This window comes from Ascidia mentula, chromosome 1 (assembly GCF_947561715.1).
Source record: "Ascidia mentula chromosome 1, kaAscMent1.1, whole genome shotgun sequence".
NCBI classification, from domain to species: Eukaryota; Metazoa; Chordata; class Ascidiacea; order Phlebobranchia; family Ascidiidae; genus Ascidia; species Ascidia mentula.
The window spans coordinates 27,634,040-27,661,923 of record NC_138566.1 but is presented as its reverse complement, the minus strand read 5'-3'; the positions used below and the strand labels follow the sequence as shown (position 1 = coordinate 27,661,923).

The window sequence follows — 27,884 nt, the reverse complement described above, 5'->3', positions numbered from 1 at the left end:
TTCCTATTTAGCAATCAACCGAAAACTGCAACAAAACCGAAATACGTTCATGTGTTAATGTTAATGCACAAAATCCTGATTCATTCAACACTTTTAGCTGCACAAGATTATCCCCTGACTACTAATTCCTAATCTACACTACTTGCGTTCAAACAAATTATTCACGACTTCCATTCTTGAACATTGAGGTCTCCCTTTCTACTTTCTCCTTATCCTGACCATTGTTACTTGTTAGCACTCCCCCCCCCCCCCCCCCACAAAACAGCTGTAACAAGACAACATATCGTGATTGATTTATGACGTAACAATGCCGAAGTTGCGTGCTTTGCATAAAACTTGTTGCATTATGATAAGAAATTCAAGTCAACATTATGTTTACGAATGATTAAATTAAAGGAAGTTTTTTATACCGGAAACATTTTTGTGGCAACAAAACCAAGTATTGAAATATTTTCGAAAATCAATGATCGAGATTTTAGACAACACTGAATGATGGAAGGCACAAAATATATCGCATTTTAAATGCAGGTATTACGTCACCACCTCTGTAAGCATAACAATGTGGAAATAAAAGGCGCGAAAAAGTTATCTCGCTCATGGAAATAGCTGATAGCTTCAACATCGCGGGAGTGAGTCGCGAATATTCTTCGTGGGAAACGCATAATTCCCCTCAGACGTTCTCTCAAATGAAAAGTTCGGAAGAAAATAGTTTAGTTTTGCAAACTTTCATTCAATATATTTTAAATTTACGACTGAAAATTAAAAAACACTTAAAATTATTTAAATGTTTTAAAAAAAAAAAAAATTAAAGGATGGTTGGGAGATTTGGCGGGAAAACGCTAAATACGTAGAAAGCAAACTCGAATATATTTAAAACGTGGAGCAACAATCTTGATGAAAGACATCTTGTCTCCATCCTCATCCTCATCATGTGGAACCCAGCAAGGAGGAGGAATTAAGCTCTCATCTGTTGCGCGTCATGGAAGTATTTCGTCATGAGAGGATTCTCTATGTTGTCGTCATCCCAACGCGATTGCTCCGGGAAGTGGATCGATATCGGCTGCTCCGGGATCACTCTCCTCTTCCCAGTTTCAATCGGTCTTCCCTCTAGTGGCTGGAAGCCGTGGATTCCATCCTTTCTCTCCTCACGCATCAACAACTCATCACTCCCCACCATCCTCCGGAGGTAATCCTCCTGCGCTCCGGTCACAGGTCTCCTCGCAGTCTCTGCTCCTCTTGATCCGTGATGTTTTGGTCCTCTATGATGAGGATGGTGATGTTGGCTTCTCCTGTTGTGGTGATGTCGATGGTGATGATGATGTCTTCTGCTTCCCAACCTCCTCCTTCCAGTTGCTCCTCCATGGTGATGATGATTGTGATTGTGATGCTTCAGAGCTCCTCCGGCGCTGCGTCTTCTCTTGTGATACGGAAGAGATTGTGAGAAGAGGCGAGATCCTGGCGGAAGTCCGTTCTGAGACACGGATGGGTAGTTGATGGACTCCTCATCCGACTCATTAAGAAGAGGAAACTCGTGGTTTCTTCCTGGAGGAAGAGTTTGTACTCTTTGCATGGTATGATCCATCACACTCTCGTCATCAATCATGTCATCCTGCTGGACGTCTTCACCAAGAGCAGCTCGGAGCCACTCCGGCATCGACTTTCTTCTCCCGCTGTTCCGGTGGAGGTCATCCGCCTCGAATCCGGGATTGTGAAACGAGTGAGCGTTCAACTCTTGCGGGTAACCAACAGCTCTAAGGTAAACACAGAGAGTTTTTTTCAATTCAAACAAGTTAAACACAAACTCCACAGTGCGCGGGACAAACATGGATCTGGGCAATTCTTGAACATTGTTATCTTTTGATTTCTATGGGTTCCTGACACTTGTGGTTTTATCGGTGTCCATGACATTCTATTTATTGTGTTTATTGTTCATCCGCGGTTTGGAGCAAAATACGAATTATTTGATTTCTATGAAACTCGATTTCAACTCCACTCACCTTTCCTGGTGAAGGGATCTTCCCCTAAAAGACCCTCCGTGGCGCCCCCTGTGGGTCATATGGGAGAGGGGCTGTCGGTCTGTCACGTGATCATATTCCTCCCCTCGAAATTGTTGACCGAGGTTGAATCCACTCCCCGTTCTCCTCATCTTCTGAGGCAGCATCTTGCCACGAGTGGGCGTAGAAGTGCCCTCACTGTAAGCCGAGTCTTTTTCAGAGTTGCTGAAATAAAGAGGTTGATGGTTCGAATCCCGACGGAAGTTAGTTGACAAACTTAACACACGGGCCACTGGGATTTGAACCCACTACCTCTGACTTACCTTTGCCTTCTCCTTTGAGAATTGAAACCTTCCCCCACGACTTTCCCGTTCTCATAAAGTTCGTCGTTGAGACTGACTGGGAGGGAGTTTCCCCTGTAATCTCTTGATTGTCTTCGTCTGTGAAAAGAAAATCTCAAATCAGTGAAATCAACTTTTTTCTTTTTAACTTCTTGAAAACGAAATTGTTCCAGAATCTTTTTCCCCGAGAATAAACAGTGAGATTTTATCAAATTATCGACCAAGATTCAAACACTTAAAATAACAAAACAATATCCGAAAACATAGAAAGTTATTCACTGCAATTCTTCCTCCTTCTCGTCAAGCATTTCCAATCTGTAATCATCAGCGCCGCTCTGTGACGCCGTTGCCTTGGCAACATCCTCAGCGTCACTGCCCTCCCCCTCGGCGGGCTTCTCCTCCTCACTCTTTCCTGTAGATTTCCACGTGACGTAGAAGTAATATCCAAAAGTCGCTACAGCGAAAAAGCCAAAGACCTGCGACGGAAAAAGTTATTTTTCACGTATCTCGCTTAGCAGGTTCGCACTCAGAACATGATGAGTGCAAAGTTAAAAAAAATTATGAAGAGAAAATAAGTTATGACGTGCTCTTGGCCATTATGCAAAACAGAGACAAGCAACGTGGATTTGGGCAATAGTTTCTCAATCACTTGCATGAGTGGGAACCGTTTGAAGTTTTTGCTCGAAAAGTTTTTGCGAAACCATCTCCCTCACAATGCGAGGAAATCTCACCAATCTTGTCAGACAAACGTGTCATTACGTTTCAACAAGCCCTGGGCGATTACCTCAGCAAGCTTGGCTAGATGTTTGTTTACCGAAATGCGGTGTTAAGTTTATGAGTTTGGACATATTCTTACTAGCGATGAAGTTTGTGGGCAGTTTTATTCATTCTATTGTTCCTTCTTATTATCCACTACAGCAAACCCAATGACCAATTAAAACGAGAAACCAGGTAAAGTGTTCAAACCGGGAACAACGCTATTATGACGTAATACTTACAGCTCCAGCGTTGAGCGCTGCTAGTCCACCGGATTTGTTGGCAGCCAGACAAGCTCCGATGAATATCAGAAGACCGAACACTCCGAAATAAACGAGTTCCTGGTCGTTTTAAACGTGAAGGTTATTTCAAGGACATGGATAAAACCACAATTTATAAATCGATAATTAAGTTGGGTTGAAATATTTTGACAATTTGTTGAAACAAAAAGTTTCTTTGTCCTAAACTAATTTAACTGAAGACAACTCTTTGAGTGAATAGAATTAGCTAAAAGTTAGATTCTTGTGTTGAGAAGCAGAAATTCGTGGGCCAACTGTTTACTTCTGAGGTTTCCCTCTGTATATGTTCACACACGTTCTAATCTATTTACACTTACCACTGTTCGCCAGGCAATACCTGAAAACATAAAACGTTTGTGAAAGATTTGATGGCGTAAAGTGAAAACAATTTAAACAATAATTTCACTTAACAATTAACAACCAAGCAAGCAAGTAAAAACTGTTTACCGAACAAATGCTCCCCCCTTGTTCCGGCTACAACGGTAAAGAGTAGGTAGGAACTGATGAGAGCTCCGAACACAAGGAAGAGGCAGTAGAATGTGTAGCTCCCTTGGTCGGGCCAACTGCCCAGCAACAAACATATGAACGCCACAACAAGCGTCAGCTGCAAATAACGTTAAAAATAAGTGTTAAAAAAAACTACCAAAATGCTGTTTTATTCTAGTTATGTGCGCTAGCACACAAGACGTAATTGTAAAAAGTGTTTTACGGAACATATTCTGTTGACACAACTTTTCGCTGCAGTATTTTAGTTAAAAGACCTCAATTTGAACTTACAACTTGCAAGATACGAATGAATCCTGGCACAGTTCTTGGGTAAGTTGTGTCGAGTTGAAACCCAGCAATCTTCAACTTGTCCTTCTTGTTCTTCTCCTCAGCTTGCACAGGAAGACTTTTCGTGCTTATGTTCAACCCCAATTCATCTTCTTCTTTTGCGATTTGTTCCGCCAACCTTGGAGCTCCCTCCACCCCGTGGTTATCGGGGTTCATTGAAAGTCCCCCCATCAATTAGGTTGGTTTTACGGGTCTTTGTGCTAATTCGTGGCAACTAAACTTACTTTTCAAATATTTTTTTATCAAATGTTTATAAGGCAGTTGCTTGATCTGCAAGCTCTAGCCTTTCCCTCGGCTACGAACACAAACAGTTCAACACAAACGTTAAAATCCATATAGCGCTAAAATAGCGATACGGTGTCTTAAAGTTAACGTTTGGAATCGTTTTTCTTCAATGTAAAAGCTTTCGAGTGACTTGGACTAGATTTATTTTTTGTCAACATTCCACAGAAACTATAATTTGAATTAATGAATTATAAAATTGTAAGTTTCAAATCCAAGCACAGTCTTTTGTATTTGCTTATTTTTGTCTGCACTAAACAAACTATAGAAATACAAACTAAGCTCGACTTCCCAGCATCTTTCAGCATTTTATACGGCTTAAATCAAATTTGATCCTTACACTATCAGATCAAATCAACCAGGCAACTATTTCCATTAATAAACCTTGAACTTGTCACTTCTCAGCCGAGCTGTTCCCCACAGTCGTGGTGTGATTCCGTGGAAAACCTGTCCTGCCAGTCTGACGCGCTCTCTGCCCCCGGGCAACGTTACTGTGATAAAAACACGTATCTTGCTCTGCAATAATACGTCGACCAATCATCAACCTTTTCGCAGGTGCGTCACAATCGTTAGTTTGTGACATCACTAACAAATTGTTGGTTTCCGAGTGGGTTAATTGTCTTGGGGTTGACATAATGATTGTTGACTAAACAATCATCAACAACGTAACTATTGTTTACGAACAAATATTTAAATTGTTTCCAAGTTATTTGAACATTTAAGTAGGATTAAGAATGCAGAATTTTAGGCCTGGAGCAACGAATAAAGCTTGGGTAATTAAATCAATACCTTAACCCATTCCCCCTTACCGACAACATTGATATGTCACGTAAGAATATTCACTTCAACATAAATAAAATTCTGCTTCTTTATTGAAGGGTTTTTGGGAGCAGGAAACAAAAGGAAATTAATTTGTGAAGAATTTCGTGCAACAAACAAAATAACTCGCGAAAATTGATTGGAATTGGACGAAAAAGAAATCTACCCCTTTCGATTTGTTCAATTTTAACAAAAACAGGCAATTTTCAATAAAAAACATTCGATGAAATCAACAACTGAATGTGTTTTCGACTTCAACAACACACAGTTGAAAAAATGAGTGATTATGACGCAATAAAACCTAATTTGAAGGCACAAGATACCTCGTATGAGGTAACAATGTCTCTGAATGGCCACATTCGAATACCCAAGTCGGTTTAACAAATACCAGCGAACTGTTTGTCTTAAGCGCGTCATCAAATGTAGAATCCCACGATTGTTGCGTCACAACGTATCTGACGTCATCGGTCATGTATTCGTCTAAACTCCTGCAAACAATTGAAGGTTCGATTCCCACCGAAAGCATGATTGTGATTAGGGATGAGCCAACTGGAAATATTCGGCTGAATCTTGCCTACAGGGCTAAATTATAATATATAATGACGTCATAAACGACATTTCACGATTTCAAGCTTCATATGAATTATTGGGGTTCGGTCCCGCGCAATTTTATTGTAAGTTAATAATCCATTTTATCATCGACTTGATCAGTTAAGATTAAAATGAACCGTTGGATTTCGTAGGAAGTTGTTTTGTATGTGGCATTAGAATGTAAGTTTGTTGATAAACACGCGGTTTCTCACCCTTCGCAAGTAACAATATGACGTCTCAACATTCTCTCCATTTCTGGGGGGAATTCCCCATGTAAGAAAAAGGTTTTCCCGCTGAAATAATCGGGAAGTCGGGGGAGGTCACCTGATAACAGGGGGTTGATTACTACGTACACCATTTGCAGTTTTACATGTGCTCAGTTCACAACCGAAATGTTGTGACATACTTAGTGACGTTACAGAGGTATCTCCCTCCTCATCGGTGCTGACGTCATAAGGGTCGATGGGTGGCGCCCCAGAGTTTTTGGTCTTTGATTTAATTTCCTGTTTAGCTCTGAGATGCAAAAATTCACATGAGCCATGAGCAAAGTGGTTGGTAAACTATTCAGGTTTTCAAATCGTAAATGTTCAAATATTAACGTCAGCTGGGTGATGTGCCCAAGGTCACCTTTCTATTTCATCGTCAGTGTCGATGACGTCATCGTCTTCTTCGTCAGTGCTCGCGTCATAGGGGTCATCCCCAGCAGGCAGTTTATCACCTGTGTAAATAGGGCAACAGTGCATTCAGAAGGACCACTATATGTCGAGATGTGATACAATTGTTTTGATATTTCTCTGCTATAGCTTTGTCTGCATTGTAGCACTGTCACATGTCACATTAATAAATAATTTCCAGCCAAATCCATTTATCCAAACATCATACCATCACTCCCACTATCATCATCATCATCAGCTTGTGTATTTGGGTCCATACTGTATCGTTTCCATGGTAACTGCTTTTTCTGTGTGGCACAATCAATTATCCAATCAGCACGCACGATTCGACCATGTGGGTCACCAAGTACTTGTCGGAACTTGGGGGTGTTCGCGAAAGCACAACTGGTGAATGGAATATTTTGCGGTTTCATTATGAGTCAAAACATTTTATGGCCGATGGTGAGTAAGAGTTACTGAAGACACTTAATACTCACATAAGATGAGTGCATCCATCTCCCCAATCCTTCTTATACCTTGCTCCCATGGAAAGCGCTTTATCTCGTAACTCAGATCGTTTGGGATTTTGGAAACCACTGATCACAAACACTACATCCTTCATAGTTTGATGAAATGGAACGTCTAAAGTAAATAAGACAACAAATTTTTCAATAAGTCGCATCAGTTTTGTGACACAAAGGTATTGGTGGCTTTATAGCTTGTGTTTTGAAAGAAATCAATAAATCAGTCTTTCTAAACAGTGTTAACACCAGAAACACGGATTTAAACACCTTCAACTTTCCTTCTTTTAGTTGGATTTGCTGACCCAGTTTTTTGATCACCTGCAAAGCAATAAAGTTACCCCATGTTTATTTCAACCAACACAAACTCACCAATATACTGCTAATTTTGTTGCCAGGCATACTAATTAATCGGAATTGCTCTTCTGGCACTTAGTTTCTAAAGTGTTTATTTGAAACCAACATTTCGTCTGCCATCCGGCGAGACTTCTTCAGGGTTCAGGACATAACCCAGTGTTCAAATAAACACTTTAGAAACTAAGTGCCAGAAGAGCAATTCCGATTAACAAACTCACCAGTCTGTTGATGTTTTGGTTTGGAGAAACTTTCCATCTTTCTTTTCTTCAAAGAAATATTTTCATTAAACAAAAGGCTATCAAACCTTTTTGAGGGTGAATGCAAGTTATGTCTATGAATTTATAGTCAAAATTAAGATGCAAATTTGACCACTAATTTTTACACAACCTGCAATGGTGGCTTTTGTTTTTCCATTTCTTTTTTCACGAGATTTTTGTCGATTTTTGTAGAACTTGGTTGATCTGGAGAGTGGGGTTGTCGAAGTGATTAAAAAATACTTTTGGAAACACTGTTTACCTTGCTTTGCCTTCTTGCTGGTTGTGTCTTCTGGCTTTAAAGTTGTGTTACGGACATTTACCGTTGTTTGCTTGTCTTCTGCTTTGAGTCTAAACTTGCCGAATGTTGTCCGACTTGTGCTGGAGATTTCCTGCAACAAATAAATATTCATAAATTTGCTTGTAAATAGATATAAATATGTCAGAATTTTTGAAAAAGAACTAAATAACATGAAACAGTTGATTAGCAGCCACATACACACATTTGTCTATTATACCTCATCATTTTTTGTGTCTTTTTCTTCAACTTCTTTGCTATGGAGATTGATAAATGTCAATCCATATGTCGTGTGCTAAGTTCAAAATAATTTGGTTACTGTTTAGACCATTTCCTTACAAAAAATACATAAAGGTAATTTATCTTTCATACATGAAGTAATATCACATATTTTAATCCAATTTCAACTTATTTACAAAAATACATATTTCTTGATAAATAAATTTTGCCACAAACAACTTTTGATTGAGCTCTTACATTTAACATACAATTTCTATTTGAACTGACACAAAATGTTTGCAATACTTCTACACCTTATTGAAAGGTTGAGTGCAAACGACTTTAACTCGATCCCACAGTTGTTTGGAAATGTCTGTGGAAAGTTGGTCGTTGGAAAACATTCTGACTTTGTTTGCTCCGTTACCACTTCTGCTCTCGCTCGGAGTCATGAAGGAAGAAGCGACCAACAATACCTAAAAACATCACAATAAGAAATGCAGATGAACTTATGTCATTAAACTAATATGTGCTGGTTGTTATATCACCTCAATCAGGCATGACAGCTTATTAACAAGTTACAAAGGTCCTCTTCAAACCTGATAATCTTTGTCATTTCCGGATCTAGCCACAAGAACCTCCACGAAGGCAGATCCATCATTCCCAATATCAATGCTATTGATTCTTGTGGCTTTCTCAAGCTGCAACACAACTACTGCCTGAGCTTCCCCATTCTTGGCACACCTCCATTTTCCATGCGTGTTTTCGTGCAACAAATTCTCTGCTTTGTGAATCTATAAAGTAAAAAAGCCTTGCAGAGAAAAATGATGCAATTTGTGCAGTGTACAGCATCAAACACAAGGTCAATAAACCATTCTAATGCATTTGCCATGATGCCCCATACAAGCTTATAAACATAACATATTCATGTATGCTTTACTTGTTGACCGAATTAATTGAAACTTAGTGCAGACATAACAACCGATTTTCAATCAAAGTAAAAATTTGTTCATTACCTTGTCTTCGCTACTGAATGAAATGACATGTTTAAAACCAATCACCGGCATTTTTAAACCGTTGTCGAAGCAGATTCTTCCATCATACCTTTTCACGAATGATGACGTAATTAAGTGTTTGCAAATTTGAAAAGCATTGGAAATGAAACGCATGATTGATTTCACAAACATCTTATTCTTTTTCACCCCGAAAGGTTGAATCGTGTTTGGACAGCCAATATAAATAATTCATGAAAGTTTGGACAGGTGTTGTTATGAAATTAAACAGGCAAATTAATTAAATTTATCGTCGGCATTAATTAAAAACAAACCACGCCAGGAACCAAAAGCCTTTTGTAAGGAGGTTTCGGGCATTCAGCCCCAAGTTAATGCAATTTGTTCACGTAGACAGGTCTTGTTGTACATTTGCCTTGTAGTGTTGTTTCAGTTTTGCTTGTATTGTGGCGCAAACCAATCCAGGGTGGCCAAGTGTGGTCTTTAACAGCCAAGAACCATACTGTTGTACAGTATCTTAAATTTATATTTAAATATAAGAAATGCCCTTAATAATAATATTTGCGAGCAATAATACAAAAAAAATACGAAAAGTACAGAACGCTTCAATCAATTAACTTGAATAATTACCAGTGTATCAGCCCGCAATTAGAACTAACTTGGCGTCGACGTGACATTGAACCGTCTGGAATTAATACCGACCCTCTTGCTGCACGTTTCCACTTTGCTTCGAAGACTTTGCTATTTGGTTCCGGGGTTGACGAGGTTTGCATTGAGATTCAGAAAGTGGTTGAACTGGAAAAAGTTGTTGAAGTTTTGCTTGAATAAAATTATGGAAATGTTTGAGAAGTTTCTGCGGTGAAGTCGGTCGCCTAAGTGCAGATTTGGTGACTCATTAAGTCTATCCGGTTGAGAACAAAAGCACGAGTGATCATATCTATGTTGTGAGGCGTGGTCGGGTGTTTCAGAGATTCAGGCATTTTTGCAGATTTGATTTTTTCAATTATGCATAAATGTTTCGTTGATGGGGAAACACCCCATATTAGCACAGAAGTTATGCATAGTTTTATCCAGTGGGTGATTTGGATCAGTGAAGAAAACTTTTTCGACACAAAGTTTTGTTCGCATTTCAACTTTTTACAATTTGTCAATATTTTTACACTAAAAAAGAGTCGAAGAATGGACGGAAGAATGCCGGGGACAGTTTTGTCTCTGGAGCTTCTGATGCACGAGGAGACGCAGATTTGCCTCGGGCTCAAACATAATTGGGTACTCCTTACTTAAAGACACCGTTTAATTGGCAACGCCTTCAAAAACAGTAAAGCACGAAAAGCAGGAAACACTAATAATTGCGATTTCACTGTTGAACAATGGCATTAATGACGGGGTGTGGAATGCTGAGACGTAATTGTATTCAACACCAAGACACAGGGAATACACTCAACAAATGATCATAAATCGTGTGTAAATGTTATTTAAACTTGAAAGTAATTTGTTTTTATGGAAGCCGAAGCCATCAAATTACCGGGCGTCTTATTTAAATGTTTGGGACAGGACGGCGTCCATCTTTAGCGCAAGTCTGGTAACTGACTCACAGACTGTCAATTCTTCATATCTTTGGCTTTCGTTTAAAAGATCACAAGTTTTTATTGCAATTAAATTTAATAATCTGCTCAATGCCAAGTTTTACTAACTTTAAATAAAACAGCGTAATCATAAATTATAACGTGACATCCGTCAACCCCCAGTTTGAACAACGTTAATTTTAATTTTAAATCAGCAACAAAAATAGCAGTTTTAAATTTTCCATCAATATAAATAGCAACAATATAAGTCACACAATGTCAATTACGACTGACAACTTCGTATTGCAGGCGGCCGACTGACGTAAGTAGGGTGTAAATGACAACTGTATACGTGCTGGGAGTGACGCCAGCGTGCGATAATAGTGGTTGAGACTTTTTACTGATGTAAGGTTGGTGGAAGTTCGTATACGCAGGGGAAGTTGTGGTTTGGTCGTCCATTAAAGTGAAGTTTGTATTCACACTGTCATATTGGTGTCCACATACAGGCCTGGGGTGGTACGTGGTAATTTATAGGTTTGTAGACATGTGTACGGATTTGAGCAAAGGGATGAAGATTGGAAAGATATTTTGCTGCTTGATTTCCTAAGGATCAATCAGAGCAATGTCCAGCGAGATGATTGTTATATAATGGGACGTTGCTCAAATTTTGCAAAGAACGGTTTATCTAAACGTTAAAGCTCGAAACCCGAATAAGTTTATCACGTTGGGTAGATTGGAGTACCTCAGTTACCCCTGGGGTTAACAATCTTGTAAAACTCGATTTGAGAAACTAAATTTCGAAAACCCGCGCTAAAACAGGTTACACAAAAGATGACGTCACCCTGAAGAAAACAGGTGACTGAATCACGTGACTCAACTCATTTCCTTCCCATCGTTTGTCAACGCGACAATGCCGGGGTTGGGGGGAGGGGGGAGGTGGATGCAGGGGGAAAAGCTTAACATGTGGTGGCTTCTATAGCAGGAGGCCGTTAGTCAGTCGTACGAGCAGATGTGAGAGATGAGCTTCCTTGTTACGGCCGGATGCAGGCAGTTACTGTGGTTTTTCGATTGATTGACGACCAGCAAAGAGAGGAAGTTTCAATTTGTTTTTGTTTGTTTCAGAATTTATCAATGAAAGTGTAAAATTGACGTGATGAGAAAATGAACTGAAAATTTTAATGAAAAACGGATTGAGAGAATTGCAACAAGCCATCACTGTGCCGACCCGGATATGCGGAGCAAGAGATTCGTGTTCAGTGCGAATTTTACTTGTGGTTCCATCGCGTTCTGCTCCCCGAGCATCCACTCATGGGATTATGTCACAAACTCCTCCCTGGCAGCCGATCCAGCTTGCAACGACACTGCAGTCCTCATCACTGTCTGCCTCGAACTCTTCCTATCAGCCTGCATCATCGCGGGGAATACCCTCATTCTTTACATCATGAATACGTCACCGTGCTTTCGTAATCCTCAGGGAGTTTTTAAAACATCTCTGGCGGCATCAGACTTACTAGTGGGCGCTATTGTCCTCCCGAGCGCTTCTTGTAGCAAGGGTTACGTCATGTTTAAATCTTTGGGTCGGAATCATTTGGATTATTTCAGAAGTACTCAGAACACAGCGTGGAGCATCAGCCTCGGAATGCTCTTCACAATCTGTATATTCGCTTCCCTGCTTTCGCTTATGCTTCTTGCCATTGACAGGATGCTGGCTGTTCTGTGGCCTTTCAAATATTCCCAGGTTTTAATAAGTTACATAGCAATTATATTTCATCAACATGTAGAGGGCGCTGTGGAGCTTAAACATTTCTGATTATATTAAAAGATGGCAGAAGTAACGACCGGGATAAAATGTTTGTCTATATTCTACAGCCAATGTTGATATCTTAATTAAATTTCACAAACCCCAAATTGTGTTCCAGGGACCTTTGATGACCAAACGTCGAGCAAAAATACTCGTTGCTGCCACCTGGGTTTTGGCAGTTTTTGTTTCAATCATGCCGCTAGGTGACGCTACGCGCTTTGCGTACCAACTTGATTACATGACGATGAGTCGGATGCTCACAATCAAACCAGACTTCAAACACACACCTACTGGTAAAAACCTTCAAACGTCATAATGCAGTGACGTCATTTCATAAAGAATGATTTTTGTAACAATGACGTCATTTGTTTTTGTTCCAGGAACCAGCGTTCATGGCGTTTTCTTTTTGGTTTTGATATTTATTTTGCCATATGTAATTGTGGTTGCTATAACGACAATCACGTGGATCAAGTTCGTTTACGATAGAATGACACCTTGCAATATTGCTTCTAAGTCTTCCAGCGGTAAGTGACGTCACAATATAGGTTGTTAGCTGTTACAATTTCGTCTAGTTGTATTTATATTTAGGATGGAATGGTTGTTATGTGTGCCTTATTGTCAAACGGGCAGTGATCGCTACTTTTTGCTAAAAACACAAAACTCACTTTTTCAAAAGTTTTTTTTGCGCTACACAATTTTGTATATCGGTAATTTCACATGCAGAAATCTCCAATTCAAAACCAAAGTTTCAGTTCTGCGTCTAACCAAATTCTTCTCTGTAGACAACACAACTGTGTCAAATACGTCATCGCCGGCGGGACAACCCCTAAACAAGGAAGTGGAGCGCGTGACGTTGACAATTTTTATTATGGTCGCGGTTTTCACTGTATGTGTTTTACCTTTCCTTGCTGCCCAGATGGAAAACCTCGTGTTGTCTCAGCATAACCTAGGGTAAGACGAGCCTATGTTAAGCCTGAACGTAGCCCTTTGCTAGCAAAGTAGCTAAAATCCTCTTGGCCACCAAGTGTTGTTAAAACCTCAAGCACGATTTCCAGATGTGTTAATAATGTCGGATCATCAGAAATCTTACCTTGTGACGACACAAACGCCCTTTATCTGAGCCCAACTTACTGTGACGTGTTACAGGGACATGACGTCACAATCACGTGGTTGCAACCCTGTGCTCTATCTGGTTTCGGTTGAGCTCCTCTTCTTAAACAGTTTGAGCAACTTTGTTATTTACAATCTCCGCAACAAGTTCTTCAGGATGGAGCTGAAAAAGATGTTGACGCGCGTGCGCCGTTGCCACGCAACCGACGTTCAATGTTGCTAGGCAACGCGGTCACTATGTGCCATTGGTGTGCTGTGACAAAAGTCAAACAGTTGCCGCCTTTTCACAAAATATTTTCGGCTTAAGATAAGCAAAGTGGAGCCAATAATATGAATTGTGTATAAGCTGCAGACAGATGGCCACTGTTTGACCCAAAAGGTCTCATCAGTGCAGCTGGTGTGACTATAGGACGACTTTGCTGACCAAACGGCCAAGCACATTTATTTTATTCTTGTCATGAAGTTGATTCCAAGTTCTTGGTGCAACCGAACACGTAAAATTTAAATAAAAAATAAACGCAGAAACGTTTTAGCCTTTGTGCGATATTAAGGTACCGAAATGTTTAGACACAAAATGAGCTTGGGTTCAAATTGTACAAACTGTTTTATTCACAATAAAAACGTCACAATATTGTTTATGACAAAATACTGAAGAAAAGCGGTTCGCGTCTCTTTCTTTGTCCCGCATTCTTTAATTGGGGTGAAGATTGTGACGCAACAGATACAGTTCGTATAATAGAATGGAGGAGAATGCAAGAATATAAAATAACGAGTTACCAATGTGTAACAAACAATCAATGCATTTGATTATGACATAATAACTACGATGTAGTATTATTATAGTGAAGAATAGTCTTCCTATTGTGTCCACACGGTGGCGAGGGTGATTACGTCATAACGAGGATGATTACGTTATAAAGAGGATGATTATGTCATAAAAGTATATGATGTCAGAAGTGGGAATCACATGCGCAAAGTGTTTAGAACTTTGGTGTGGAAGTTACCTCGGAATCATAACCGCGATATTTTGGAAACTTTAAACAGAAAATAGATTTATTCGTTGAAATATTCGATAATAATTCGCATAAAACCACCAAATATTTGCAATATGTTTTTCTACACTTTTGATCAAATATTTCCGCAACAGTGACGTCACGGCAGGTTCGTGACGTCACATTTCAATGTTCGCCTTCTTTGAGGTTGGTCAGGGAGCTTTCGTCGTTGGCGGGTGGGACAATGTAACCTTGAGGTCTCATAGTGGCTCCGTTTAATTCCGGATCTTTGTACTGCATGGGTTGGGTTTTTTTAACCGACATCAAGAAGGCAAAAACCTTTAAATAAAATAAGGGAATATTTGTAAAAAAAGTAAAGAAAATTTGTAAAGAAAAAAGGCAAAAAAATTACGTCAGCCATTGTGGGATAGAAGTCAGTCAAGCGTGACGGACAGGTGCAAGACGTAAACAAGAAGGCGTCTGACTGGTGGGGATTTAACAAGATTGAAGGGAAACTCGATACTGCATGGGATTTTGGCAGGATACAAGGGCTTGTTAGTTAATAAGGCGTGTACTGGGTGTCTGGCAAGCATCCGCACGCACCACATTCTACTTTCACAGGAATTTTAAAATTTATTTCATCACGGTTCGGATGCATATGATCTTTATGATTTCAGTGCTGAGTCAATTTGTCCAAACAATTCGAATCCAGAACATGTTGGTTTGAACTTTACTAGAATATTAAAATATCCAGTTGAATTGCAACAAGAAAACCAAGTTATTTCCACTGTAAACTTTCCACATTTCACAGAATCTCGCCATCATCTGGACGCGTGTAGAAATGTCAACTCCATTACAAGCAATACCAAGCCACAGAAGTACTGTAACCCGTGGGATTTGAAACCTATACCAGAGGCAACCGGGACAATTTCTGTCGGCTTAAACTTTAAAACATCAAGCCAGCAGGGTAGACCCATATTTGTCCTAAACACGATATCCAAACCCCACAATTTAAGTTGTCACAAAACCCGGCAACCAGTTCAGGGATCGCGTAAAAGGTGAATGCGACCGCATTGTGGGCTGGATTGATTAAGGAGCTAATCTAAGGCTCCGTCGTGTCTCATTCCGAATTTTAATCGGTCGGTCGGTGGCGCCATTAGTACACCAACACTTGTACAGTGGAGTTTTTAACTTTCCAACAAACTTCAAACAAAACATTTTGTGGCTCGACAAATTGTAAAAACGTTTACAAAAACTTATTTTCTCGTGCAAAAGTTACACTGTGTAATTATACTTGTGAGTTATATTCATTCAAGCCCGGAAAGCTATTTTATTCAAATAATTTAAAGCTATTTTGTACAACTTGTTTTTATCAATCAATCAGTTTGACAAAGGCGGCAATATTGGGACAATGTCAAGCAGGGCGTGGTAAAAGCAACAGAAAACAAACAAGATTTATGACGTCCTAATGGGATGTGTTACGTAAACAAACGTCAAACAGTTCATTGTTGCATCACATAGGTGTGTGATGGATGGGTGCGCACGTTAACCACAAACGTCATCACAATTAGTTGAAAACGTTTTGATGAAATACCGTGTCCTGTACGTTAACCCAACTTCTTCCATACAACCAACAACAAACAAATAGTTCCCATTTGTCCGCTGACTGAACTAATCTATCAATGTTACAATTATCCATATTTCTGGGTGTAAAAAATAGGTAAATCTGCAACACCTACATAAATGTGTAGGCGCCTTGACAGGAACAAAAATCTTACAATGTAGCGCCAGGCGCTTTTCGCACACAAATATCCACTCACTGTAATAGTGACGTCGGTATTACGTCACAAAAGTTGAGGTTACCCTCCTTTATTAACTTGGGTTGTAGACAAACAAACACGACCGGATGAGGATATTTGCAAACCTAAAGGTGTCCAGTGTGATGCTGAGGGGGGGGAAGGAGGGGTTACCAGTAGCCATTTCCACGAATTGATGCAAACTTCCTTTCACAGTAACCAGTACACGGGCAGTCAAACCACAGTTGTCACATCAACCACGCGATACAAGCGTACAGCCACAAATCTGGCATTAATCCATCGTAGTAAGTGTTGATCGTTACAAACAACTTTCACTTCAAACAGATCGTGCACAGTTGTTTAAATAATTCAATATTCTGACGCCAGATTTTGAGACGGAACAACTGCCATCGTCTCAAACGCACTTTTGCAAACGTTTGCATGATTTTGGAAGTAAAATATTTTACCTTCACCACAATTTATTCTTCACTACCACAACACAGCTTCATTACAAGTGGAATTCACAGTTGTTGACGCTGGGCACCTTACTTTTACATATTCCACACAAGGACAAAACTTCATAGTTGACAAAATGCTCAAAATTATGATTGACTTCAAACTAATTCCAAAATGTTTTCCGATTCAAACAATAATTAAAATTGTTATTTCAGAGCAACGGTGACAGTTAAATTATTGCAGTAGTTTTTATTCTTCTGAATAAAGTCTTATGCGTTCTTGTGGAGTACTTTTCAAGTTCTCTGCATTCTCCTTCGACTTTTCGTTGGAACGAACAAACATAAACACCTAAAACACACAATACCTTATTTGGATTCCAATTTGCGCGTTGGTTTTATACTCGAAATTAATTTTAATGAAATGTGATTTGGGTGAAAAGTGCTGAAAATGCAAATTACTCAACATTGCTAGCTGGTGAAAGCGGAAGTTGCTTATCTATATGAACACAATGACCATTGTGTGTAATGAATAAAATGGAACTACCAAAGTTCTCGACAACTTCCCACCAACCCATAGAATATGACGTAATTCACGCCCCCATGCTCCATGTACGAGTCAATATTATAGTCGGGCGCATTTGTGAGACTGCCAGGTTCACAATTAGTTTCAATCTCACCACACATATTAACACAATATGAATAAGGCAGGAATAGTAAGTCAGATATTCATGTACAATGGGTCGGTAACGAAGGCAGAAACAAAGTTTCCCAAGCAAAAGTAGTGGTGGGAAGGTAACGCATTTCAAGTTTGGATTTGATTTCTTACTTCCATACAAGCGCAACGCACATAAATACGCTTAATTTAGTTTAACACCAAAACTTGAGCGATTATCAAGTATTTTAAAGCTCTTATTGTTCCTGCAGGGGTTAAACCGGTATAAAGAAAAGAAGATCATCGCATAGCGGACACGCATCATTACCCATTCGTTTTCTTAATCATCATTTTGTTTTGTAACAAAGCGTCAGTAATCACGTCACAATGTGAATCAGCGGGAATACCAGGGTTTGTTTAAGAGTTTTACAGGAAATATTTGTGAGTGGGAATGGTTTGTTTGACTCGTAACAACCGGATGGATTCCGCATTTCTTCCCGAGGGAAAATATGTCCTACCTTGCAGTGGGTGGTTCCCCCAAGTACACACAGACTTACACAGAAATCATGACAAAGTTGCCACACAATGTGGTTCGTTTTAAATGCGTAGGACTGGGAAGGAGGAACTGGGCAAGGGTTGTTCGCACGAACGAATATAAAATTCTCCCACCGTCGTCCGGTCTGGTTTCGACCCGACGGGAAGTTATAGTCGCCACGCGGCACGCGTTTGCAACAAGCGACAAACCTCGTAACACAATATCCAACAATTACTCAACAAGCCACCAAAATAACTTCGCCCGCAACACCGTCATAATTGATTTGTTACGTCACAGAGAACATGCAGACTTGCGGGAAGGCCGCATCGGTTTGGCGCCGAAGCTTGTCGTTGTGGTTTTGATCAACCCCAGGCACTCTACACGACGGCAATTAATTAATCATAATAACATGTTTGATATTTAACCGTGCGTGTAGAACGCCTGTCGTCGCCTTGATCTTATCGCTGTGGGAAAAATGCCCCCGTATCAGTTCCAAGGGATGAACTCAGTTTAAAGTAAAAACCTTTCAAACGATTCCACCCAGCCAGACCAATAACAATCCATTAGGGAGTTAAAGCACATGGAAATGTCGCATGGACAATTACTAACAAATCCAACCACAAACCTAATTACAAACTTCCATCACACTCACAGAGACAGCATAGTACAGAGATGAAAGGGCAACGACCACACGGACATTTATTTGATCCTTTGGAAGATCTAGGTTTGATAACAGGGGAGATAGTGGGTAATAAATATCACCACTGTTTGTCACCACGGTTTCGTCCACGTAGGTTTTACGTTAAAGAGAGGGAGACTTTTTCCAAAAGAAAAAGGGGAATGTTGAACGTGATGAGGTTTCAACATAAAGACATTCAATATTTTCATTCCGAAGTCGACCTTTTCTAACACTACTTGTTGTGCGTGACACAGGTGGAAACTTCACGTTTGCAAGTTACAATATATATCATGCAGTTTTTACTCAAACATGTGTGAAAACGTAGGTGGAAAGTCCTGCGGGTCAGCTACGGAAGGCCGCTTATTTAAGATCGTTCCATGTCTACCTGTCCATGCACCATCACTTCCTGGGAGGTGATATTGCTACTAAGCTACCAATCCCACACCCGGTGATCAACTACGGCCAACTCACAACATTTAAACTAACCGTTGCAGCGGCAATCGTAGAGCCGAGCAGGACTCCAGCTAACACATCGGCAAAGCGATGTTTGTAGTCAAATATTCTGGTGCAGCAAATCCAAACAGCCCACGCTAGGGTTCCAGTTTGAACGAGGTGTCTTGCCAACCGGGTTCGTTGGGAGGTCATCCGGTATTCCAGGTACATCTGAACAGTGGGAGATAAAGTTTGCAATTAACCAGGTTTTGCATCAAAATTATACATTATCACAAGCACTTCATTGGACATTGTTTCACTTGTTTGTAAAATAACCACATAGATGCATGGGTTTATAAGATTAATATGAATAATTTAAATACAAACAGCTAAAGGCAAACCATTGAAGAGTTCTGTTTGCACTGCATGCCACTTACCACCACAAACAGGGCCATGTAGAAAGCAAATGATGCATGTCCAGATGGAAAGGACTTTCTGCAAAAAAACAAGGTCATTAATCATAATTTGTTCGAAGCGGATGCACTACTTTCATTGATCAAGCTGGTTTTTGGTTCAACATCCTGGAAAGTTTTTAAATATAGCACACATCATACAAGGCTTCCGTGTTTTATGTGGTAAACCTATGCCACAACTAACTGATGTTTTATTCATCACCTTGTGCCATACTTCGTTATCAAACATATCACAATATATTAGTTTCTACATTTAAGACAAAGTTATATGAATAATTCATTCAAAGTAATACCTTGCATCTTTCATCCTTTCATTAAAGTTGTGCGGAGGTATGAGTGGATGAGAGGTACGCATGCACTTGTAGTTGTCGATGTAGACGTACTGGTTGGAGCTTGTGCAATTGACGCTAGGTTGACACAAATCCAGAAAATGTGGACGAAGCCTCCCAACAGATTGTTTGCCAATGTCTGTGAGAAACTGATTGACGCAGGCACCCACAATGCTGTACCCTGCATGCATTGTTAAATTTTACCAAGAATTAAAAAAAAATAATTAAAACATGGATGAAACAACATATTGTTAGCTTGATTACAATCACTGCAGATATATATTTACAACCTTACCAACAGCTCTGTAGATGTTGCATACAAGCGGGTGAAAGTAAGATTTGTGGCCAACAGGAGCTTTTCGTTTGTATAACAAAGTTTCCACGACAATGACCTGAATCAAACAACAGCCTGATGATGTTTGTGCAACATTAAGTTCATATTTACTCAAATATCAAAAACCACTGAACAATTTTAAACCAAAACTCTGAATACAGTGCATAGTGATACATACACTTAGTAACATAATCCCACACCCAGATACAAAAAGCAATGCTGAAGACAAGGTACTACTGTGGTAGGGGTATCGAATGCTTGTGTCACTGCAGAAGTAGCCATTGATTGTAAGAGGTACAACATCTAACAGATTGTACACCCAGAGTGGAATGATAACTACAAAGAAACCAAGTTATGTTAGGTTCAAGCTTTGTAAGTTTACATATTTACAATAACATATAAATCATGTAAGTGCCAGACTTTAGAATTAAAACATGATGTCAACTCACATATGAAGAAACAGAATAAGTCACTCAAAACTTTTAAAAGATCATTCTTGGTACTGGAATCCATTGCTTCAGTGGTGTGAATAACAGATACAATAATAACATTTAAAGATCAACTAACAAACACAGCTTAAAAACAAGCATGGATTGTAGCAACAGTGGCAGTTAAACAACCACAGAAATAAAAACACAAAAGTGCACAAAAACTCACGCTCTGTTACGTCTGAAGAACACGAATTCTGTGCACTTGTTGTTATATTTATACCTTCTGAATTTGACGCGACGAAAAAAGCGCAAGCACGTGACCTCCACTCCCGATGTCAAAGCAAACAAAGTTTGCTCCCAGCATGGATGCAACAAATTAAAATTGTGTTATGATAGTTATTTTTATTATGTTTAATAAAGCACGTTGCCCCAACGCTTGTTGCATTTTATCTGTTCCACAATCTTTAGTATTGTTCCTTTCTGAAACTAAAACATCCAAATGTGTTTTGCCCTCATGCGGTAAAACAGTTGGCGGGAGTGGCGAAATCCTCAAGTTCAAGTTAGTACTGAACGATGAAAAAGTCTTCTGTTAATTTTTTTTTTGGATAAAAGAGGGAGAATGTGCATTGTCAATGGTTACATCTCACGAAGAATCCCAAATTATAAACAAGGAAAAAGGTAACTTGCATTATTTTTTTACTTAAGTAAGCAATAAATTCCAAACAATATTTGTGATAGAAGTATTTCTTATGATCCGTTTTATCAGTCACAGCCCTAAAACTAACAATTACCCTGAAAGTTTACCTATAGACTTAATGTTCATCAAATCTCTGGTTAATCAAATCTGTGACAAAACATGAATAGTCTTTTTTACTGTAGCAATGATTTATCAAATTCTGACAGTGGAAACTGTTTTCTGATGCCTGAGAGTTTTTTGACAGAATTTGGGTAAAGAAGGATGCTGGAAATAATTTAGGTTGGTAAAATGTGTTAAGATTTACAAACACTATAGCAAAAAAATGAATTATTTTCTATAGTTCATCCTTGACATCGAACACTGAAATATTGCCTTGCGTTTATATATTTAAACCTAAACTGCAAGCTTCATCAATTTGGCTAAAGAATGGTTGTGGACATACTTGAGGTTTCAAAACTGTATGTTTAAAGGTTTACAAAACACCACAAACTAACTGCATTTTTCAGTTTTATTTGGAAAATGATAAGGGAAAAGAAATATGCTTCTATAAATATGTATCCTGTTATATATATATATATATATTTATATTCACACAAGATAAACTACATTAACAAATAATAGTGCACACACACAGGCAAAGTGTTCAGAAACAAACACAGCACAAAATTTACATGTTGAGAAAAAGTAGTTAAATAACACAACTGCTGACTTATATTTTTTCTTACTTCAAAGAAAATTTTTTTTCTCACTTTTGCAACGGTTAGTAAAAGTTATTTTAGTCGTTCAAGTTGCATAAACACAACTTTCGTATGTTTGCATTAAAACAAAGTTTTAGTTTTAAGCAGGAACGTACATCCAAGTTTTTGGTTCTGCATTCAGAAATTGGCAGGATGTTAACTGGTAGCTGCCTCACGGAGCATTACTTGAACGCACATCCTTAGGATTAGTTACGTTTGCTTGCTTTGTTGTTTTTGGATTTCGTAAATTATGTTTAAAGAGTTGGTATTGATGTGAAACCGAAAAACGAAATAACTTTTTTAGTAATGGCAAAGAAATTTTGTTGCTAGAAAGCGAAAAAGTCATTCATTTCGCGACAAAACATTAAAAATAAAGATGTCTGTTCCAACAACAGCTTAAGAATAAAGACAAATATTAGAAATAAAGACGCTGGTATTTTCTAAGACTCCGATCCTAAATAAAAAGATAAATACGGTGGGACAACCTTTTAACATAGTGCGGCCCTATATGATAGTTCTACATGTAAAGAGCGTGCCAGCGCTATTTCCACATGAAAACTAATTTCGTCATCACCGTATATTGATAGCACAGCTAGACGGAATCAACACCGGTTTGACCACCACGTGGGGCCATGGAACGTGAGGTATGAACACTGGGAGTCGCATCTCTAAATATTGGACCTCACACCGTAGGTTCCCAGATTGCCAGGGAATGCAGGTGTGGGCGTAGATCGTGTTGTACAACTTGTCATCTGTAGAACAACTTTACTCGTTAAACTACGTTAAGTGGAAACACGCTGTTTGGTGTGTCGAAATATTAGTGACTATTTAGGAATATCAATAATACCTCGCAAAATAATTACGTACCTGGATCGTGAAAGAGCTCAAGCGGTGTTCCCGAATCGGGGTCGACTGCAAACAATAGAACCGCGCGCTGCGCGATGTCCTGGTGGCACGGATTACCGGGAATTCCCCGTTTTACAATTTTGTGCGCTTTTTCTTGGTTTTGATTTTCTGAACGCTTGCGTCGCCCCGATGTCGATCCGTACATCAGTTGGTTGAGGTCTTGGGTCAGCTTTTCAGCCGCCGTGTCTGGAGAGGGAACAATAAAGCGCGTATAATTTTTAAAGGCGAAACCATAGTAGAGTTAAGGTGGGTTATTGACGCCTCACTCACTCGTCACTGTGTCCTCGGATTCAACTCTCTTCCAATAATTTACGTCGTAAGTGAAAACTTCATCGGAAATTCGCCTGATCGTATCCTTGTACTTGTCCATGTATCGACAAATTCTCAAGTACTTGAAGTAAGGACGGTCTTCGCACATGTCCTTAGTTACCGGTTCTTTCTACAATAATAAAGATTTCTTATCAATATAAGAAATAATGTCTGTTATACAATTCCACTGCCTTAATCAAAAGGAACAATTGACACTGAATAGAAAACTCACCACTTTGTCGGTTTGATAAAACAAGACCTTCGCAAGCTGCTCAGTAGTTAAACTTAATGCAAGATGCCATAGCACAGAAAATATCACGCAAATATTCCACATCTATAATAGTAAGGCATTATAAGCATTGACGAAAAAACAATTTGTTTCCATTTAAAAACAAAATTATTCACCTTCATGGTTGGATGCCGATGTCAATATAAAGGGAAAATTATCAGAAATCTTTATATTGCTACGACGCCACCTGCAAAGCAATATTTTTTGATTGGTTTGGAAAATCTTATGGTCAATTGAACTGAAAGAAAAATACTTCAACTGTTTGTTGTTAAATCTTGCAATTTATTTTTACAAGTAGTAAGAAACTTAACGAATTATTTGCTACAGTTCACCCCTTACATTGAACGCTATAATATCGCCTTGCTTTCATAAGTTCGCTACCTAAACTGACAGCTTGACCAATTTCCCCCTTATTTATAAACTTCCCAGCAATCGGTAATTGTAGCTTAAGTTTGTTCTGTGGTAGCAATTATTTGCGGGTGTTTAAGCGATGGCGCTTTAAACGTTGCGAACGACGCCAACATTAGCTGTCGTGGTTTCAATTAAACGATTGCGCACGACGACGACCACGCATATCTCGGATATCCAGACAATAATGAAAAGTATTTCATGTTATTGTGGATGATTGTTGAATCCTCAGTAATGTTTTCTACACAAATGCTCTGACAATGTAATCCTCCGGCCCCACGAATTTGGTGCAGGCACCAGGGCACATACGAACGTATAGGGACGCCTATAAGTTTCAAGTATTCTGTTTGCAACGTGTTTTTACAACCAAACCAGTGATTCCCAACCTTTTTGTGGTTTCGTACCACTTAGAGGTAGAACAATTTCAACGCGTACCACCCAGTTGAGTGTTACAAAGTAACCTAGTAGATGAAGTAACAAACATTTAAACATTCTGAGATCACTTTGAGAATTTCACGTGATCTCAAAAAAGGTGCGATCAATGTTTGTTGTGTAACGAAACTTGTCGTTCCGTTTTTTTTTTAAACTGTTGTTTTGGGTTTGAGGAACCTTACAATATGCGTTCGCATTTGTTTTTAACTCGTGTCATTCAAACTGCGTTTAATCCCATCAGTGAAATACTCCCACGCAAGTTGCCTCATTTTGAGTTTTTAAATCTCATCACTTTAAACAACCTTTCTCAGGTTGGATTTTCCTGTAAGTCGGTTAGGCCGCGGAACGTTTATTCCATAATTATAACATGTAGAATGATCGAACAATCGTTTGTGGCTTCAAGTAGAAGTTCAACACCAACGCACTGACGTAAGATTTCCACCCACCATTAACATACGTACGTGGCGTACTTCAAATAATCGCAGTTAAAACCACAATTACCAGATAATCAATGAGAAAATAACAGGATGCGTTGGTTGAACGTCGTTAAACAACACAGCATTATATGAAACTACAAGGTCGGATAAATATGTGATTTATTGTAACGAACAATAATATGGCAAAAAAACTTTGTCGCCATAAAAATTTTCTCATGAAATGAAAAATAAATATTCACATGAACAACTAAGCGTGGTTTTCAGGCTCGCAAAATATACAAATCTTAAATTAATAATTTGTTTCTTTTTCATTGTAAAAGAAAGACAGAACACAGAATATTCACATTGTTTAAATACGCTTGCTTGTATTTCAGTTGTTATGTATTTAATATCATTCATATTTTTTATGCTGTTAAGTTAACTGGGATGAAGTGAGGTAAAGCATTTCGTGTAGATATGGTCACAAGTAAAGCATGCGGTCGCTTGTTTCGAATTATTTCATATCCACATACAAGAATTCGTATAAACATTTGAAGGGAATAAATAACCGTAGTACCGAAAACACGAATGCATCTCTGAGCGATAACTTCGACACAAACTTGGTGAAATCGACTCAAATTAACCAAAACTTTCCACACTCTTGCCCCTCCTTCTGATGACGTAACGCTGACGTCATCACGTGTCGTTTCTTCAACCAATCACGCTGTGAATCGCAGACCAAGCGGTGGTGGTAGTTAAAAGCTCAGAGCACAGTTGGTTGGGATTTGAACAGGCCGAACATGAACGTCTAGTGTTCCTTTAATGAACACGGCCGTGTCGAACTTAATGTATTGCGGCTCACACTTCATGTTGTAGAAAGACGAACGTTTGCATCTCTTCGTGTAGTACGTTTGGAACATGTTATGGTCTGCAAACAGAAACGGCGCGGTTAGTTTTTAATGGATGTGTGTTGCAATATTCCTTGTAGTTTTTAGTCAACTGATGTAGGCTGTACTCTCTCCATTTAACTTTCAACTTGAGTAAAACAATATAAAATATCAAATGTTACCAGTTTATACCTGGGTTGTGGAGAAGTTCGACTATCTCCCCGGAAATGGCGTCAATCCCGTGTATGACGATCGTCCTTCGAGATTTCTTTTCCGCGCATGGATTTAAACCAAGTTGGCTTCGTCGTTTCACTCTGTGGTAATATTTCTTTTTTGGGCTTTCCTCCTCTTCATTAACAGATCTCCGCTTTCTGTCATCGTCATAATCGCGCGTCCTTGTGTTCGAACGTCGGTAAAACCTGAGTAGGTTGGAAATTGTCGACACCGTCCTTTCGCCTTTGCCTGTTGACAAAGAAGCTGTGTTTAAAACTGTGACCCGGTTACCATGCGATTTATAAGCAAGAGAGCCGTTTATCCGCTGTGAAATCATTATTTCCCCTGTAATCAATTGGGGTTAATGTTAAGGTAAAACCCACCCTTTCCAAAAGGGTGGTTGGGAATGAAGAAAAAGTAACTGAGAAATGAACACTGTTTGAAAGTTGTACGTAGAATGTTTACGAACCTTCGAGCGAATCGAGACGTTGGTTCTCCCATCTGTTGATTCCATAGTTCAAATATTGGTCAGAATACATCCTTAGTTTTCGAGGTTCATTCACAGAAATCATACACGATTTCATTCGTCTGTGACGTGGCGAGAATCGACATTTTGATGACGTAATGGGCGTGTACTGTAAATAAAGTTCCGATTAATCCAAGCTATTCTTTGTTGGAATTTCATTTGTGATACTTTTCGGATGCTCACTTGTTAGAATAATGGTTCTTATTTCGTCACAGATAAATATTATGGTTTCAGGATATTACCTCCCTGTCCATTCCTTCGTCGAGTTCCTTCGCGTAGTCCATGACTGTCATCGATGACGTCACGTGTATACACGTCACCAGCAAACAAATTAGGTGAGTCAGGACAATCATGTTTTTAAGTGGTAATGCAATATTTCTTGTTAACTTTCTGAAGATGAAACAAGAACGAGATAATTGTAAAAATGTCCTAGTTTTGCCGATACGGAATTCTCAATATTCGTTCAAACCATTTCCCATTGCGAGGTCGACACAATCTTTTGAAGTAACTGTTGTTTATATAGAAAGTTATATTTCTGCCTGAATCCTGTAACTATTTCCTTAATCCTGACTTTAGTGACATATCCAGCATTCAATCGCTTTGCCTCAGCCACAGTTGGTTCGGGATTTATATGCGTTTTGTTCGTAATTACGACATGAAGCTATCCCACAAATTTCTTCAATAACAATTGCCCCTTTCTCTTAATTTCCAAAACCATTCACCCGCTCCTCATGGTTACGTTGTCCCACGTGTTTGCGTTATTGTTGCCAATAATTACCGTGTTCGTGACCTTAATTACGTAACAATAGGCATACATTGTGTGGTTACAATTAGATTGATGCCGTACGTGCCAATAGCTTACGTCCCATGTTGACGGGAATGAGATAATTTAGCCAAGCCTGAGGAAATTTTCCGTGCTTCCTACGTTAGTAGATGTGCATTCTGTTTTAACATTTGCCACATTTAAAAGAAAGTCGTAAAAATCGAAATGTTGCGTCACAATGTTGCTGTCCCAACTATGGAATTATTGTTGAGTGTTATCAGTGCGACAAAATTGTAAAATGATCTTGCTTAAGTATGTTTTTATCGGCTGGCATTGAACTCATAATCAAATTAAATGCGGTTTTTGGACCGCCTTAAACAAGCTTTGTGGATGAGGAATTTGCACCGGAACAGAATGACTTAACATTTGCTAGCATAATTTCGAAAGTCACGTTAATAACGAATGTGCGTTGGGCGATCGTGAACACTTTCT

The 27,884-nt window shown here is 39.2% G+C and overlaps 5 protein-coding genes across 5 annotated transcripts; 1 reads left to right on the top strand and 4 right to left on the bottom strand.

Moving 5' to 3' along the window:
• Positions 1 to 290: 290 nt before the first annotated feature.
• Positions 291 to 4,513, bottom strand: LOC145902573 (uncharacterized). Its single transcript, XM_082990605.1, has 8 exons — positions 4,168 to 4,513; positions 3,838 to 3,994; positions 3,708 to 3,727; positions 3,334 to 3,432; positions 2,615 to 2,811; positions 2,318 to 2,434; positions 1,998 to 2,219; positions 291 to 1,751 (listed from the first exon to the last, which is right to left on the bottom strand). The coding sequence occupies exons 1-8, from the start codon at positions 4,393 to 4,395 to the stop codon at positions 956 to 958; spliced, it is 1,836 nt and encodes a 611-aa protein (XP_082846731.1). The 5' UTR covers positions 4,396 to 4,513; the 3' UTR covers positions 291 to 955.
• Positions 4,514 to 5,397: 884 nt separating this feature from the next.
• LOC145901777 (DNA repair protein XRCC1-like) lies at positions 5,398 to 9,346 on the bottom strand. Its single transcript, XM_082989561.1, has 14 exons — positions 9,232 to 9,346; positions 8,815 to 9,009; positions 8,533 to 8,691; positions 8,220 to 8,294; positions 7,964 to 8,093; positions 7,835 to 7,908; positions 7,666 to 7,711; positions 7,361 to 7,411; positions 7,067 to 7,211; positions 6,799 to 6,974; positions 6,544 to 6,634; positions 6,323 to 6,429; positions 6,129 to 6,240; positions 5,398 to 5,813 (listed from the first exon to the last, which is right to left on the bottom strand). The coding sequence occupies exons 1-14, from the start codon at positions 9,280 to 9,282 to the stop codon at positions 5,627 to 5,629; spliced, it is 1,599 nt and encodes a 532-aa protein (XP_082845687.1). The 5' UTR covers positions 9,283 to 9,346; the 3' UTR covers positions 5,398 to 5,626.
• A 2,675-nt stretch (positions 9,347 to 12,021) lies between these two features.
• LOC145891376 (adenosine receptor A2b-like) lies at positions 12,022 to 13,924 on the top strand. Its single transcript, XM_082981925.1, has 5 exons — positions 12,022 to 12,528; positions 12,710 to 12,884; positions 12,972 to 13,115; positions 13,374 to 13,542; positions 13,738 to 13,924. Exons 1-5 carry the CDS (start codon positions 12,022 to 12,024, stop codon positions 13,922 to 13,924), a joined length of 1,182 nt encoding a protein of 393 aa, XP_082838051.1.
• A 341-nt stretch (positions 13,925 to 14,265) lies between these two features.
• LOC145894810 (phospholipid phosphatase 1-like) lies at positions 14,266 to 21,013 on the bottom strand. Its single transcript, XM_082983461.1, has 7 exons — positions 20,828 to 21,013; positions 20,557 to 20,714; positions 20,340 to 20,436; positions 20,009 to 20,225; positions 19,680 to 19,737; positions 19,297 to 19,473; positions 14,266 to 15,032 (listed from the first exon to the last, which is right to left on the bottom strand). The coding sequence occupies exons 1-7, from the start codon at positions 20,889 to 20,891 to the stop codon at positions 14,880 to 14,882; spliced, it is 924 nt and encodes a 307-aa protein (XP_082839587.1). The 5' UTR covers positions 20,892 to 21,013; the 3' UTR covers positions 14,266 to 14,879.
• A 1,800-nt stretch (positions 21,014 to 22,813) lies between these two features.
• Positions 22,814 to 26,982, bottom strand: LOC145891360 (uncharacterized). Its single transcript, XM_082981924.1, has 5 exons — positions 26,905 to 26,982; positions 23,691 to 23,726; positions 23,420 to 23,588; positions 23,111 to 23,335; positions 22,814 to 22,995 (listed from the first exon to the last, which is right to left on the bottom strand). Exons 1-5 carry the CDS (start codon positions 26,980 to 26,982, stop codon positions 22,814 to 22,816), a joined length of 690 nt encoding a protein of 229 aa, XP_082838050.1.
• Positions 26,983 to 27,884: the final 902 nt, after the last annotated feature.

Coding starts and splice junctions, on each gene's coding strand:
- LOC145902573 (XM_082990605.1), bottom strand. CDS start 4,395: ATGGGGGGACTTTCAATGAACCCCGATAACCACGGGGTGGAGGGAGCT. Junction 3,995..4,167: donor TCATTCGTATCTTGCAAGTT/GTAAGTTCAAAT, acceptor CGTTATTTGCAG/CTGACGCTTGTTGTGGCGTT. Junction 3,433..3,707: donor GTATTGCCTGGCGAACAGTG/GTAAGTGTAAAT, acceptor TAAAACGACCAG/GAACTCGTTTATTTCGGAGT.
- LOC145901777 (XM_082989561.1), bottom strand. CDS start 9,282: ATGCCGGTGATTGGTTTTAAACATGTCATTTCATTCAGTAGCGAAGAC. Junction 6,241..6,322: donor TACCTCTGTAACGTCACTAA/GTATGTCACAAC, acceptor CCCTGTTATCAG/GTGACCTCCCCCGACTTCCC. Junction 5,814..6,128: donor CATATTGTTACTTGCGAAGG/GTGAGAAACCGC, acceptor AATTGTTTGCAG/GAGTTTAGACGAATACATGA.
- LOC145891376 (XM_082981925.1), top strand. CDS start 12,022: ATGCGGAGCAAGAGATTCGTGTTCAGTGCGAATTTTACTTGTGGTTCC. Junction 12,529..12,709: donor GGCCTTTCAAATATTCCCAG/GTTTTAATAAGT, acceptor ATTGTGTTCCAG/GGACCTTTGATGACCAAACG. Junction 13,116..13,373: donor TGCTTCTAAGTCTTCCAGCG/GTAAGTGACGTC, acceptor TCTTCTCTGTAG/ACAACACAACTGTGTCAAAT.
- LOC145894810 (XM_082983461.1), bottom strand. CDS start 20,891: ATGGATTCCAGTACCAAGAATGATCTTTTAAAAGTTTTGAGTGACTTA. Junction 20,715..20,827: donor CTTATTCTGTTTCTTCATAT/GTGAGTTGACAT, acceptor GTTTCTTTGTAG/TTATCATTCCACTCTGGGTG. Junction 15,033..19,296: donor CTACGATTGCCGCTGCAACG/GTTAGTTTAAAT, acceptor TTTTATTTAAAG/GTTTTTGCCTTCTTGATGTC.
- LOC145891360 (XM_082981924.1), bottom strand. CDS start 26,982: ATGATTGTCCTGACTCACCTAATTTGTTTGCTGGTGACGTGTATACAC. Junction 23,727..26,904: donor CGATGACAGTCATGGACTAC/GCGAAGGAACTC, acceptor ACTACTGAGCAG/CTTGCGAAGGTCTTGTTTTA. Junction 23,589..23,690: donor TTTATCAAACCGACAAAGTG/GTGAGTTTTCTA, acceptor TTATTATTGTAG/AAAGAACCGGTAACTAAGGA.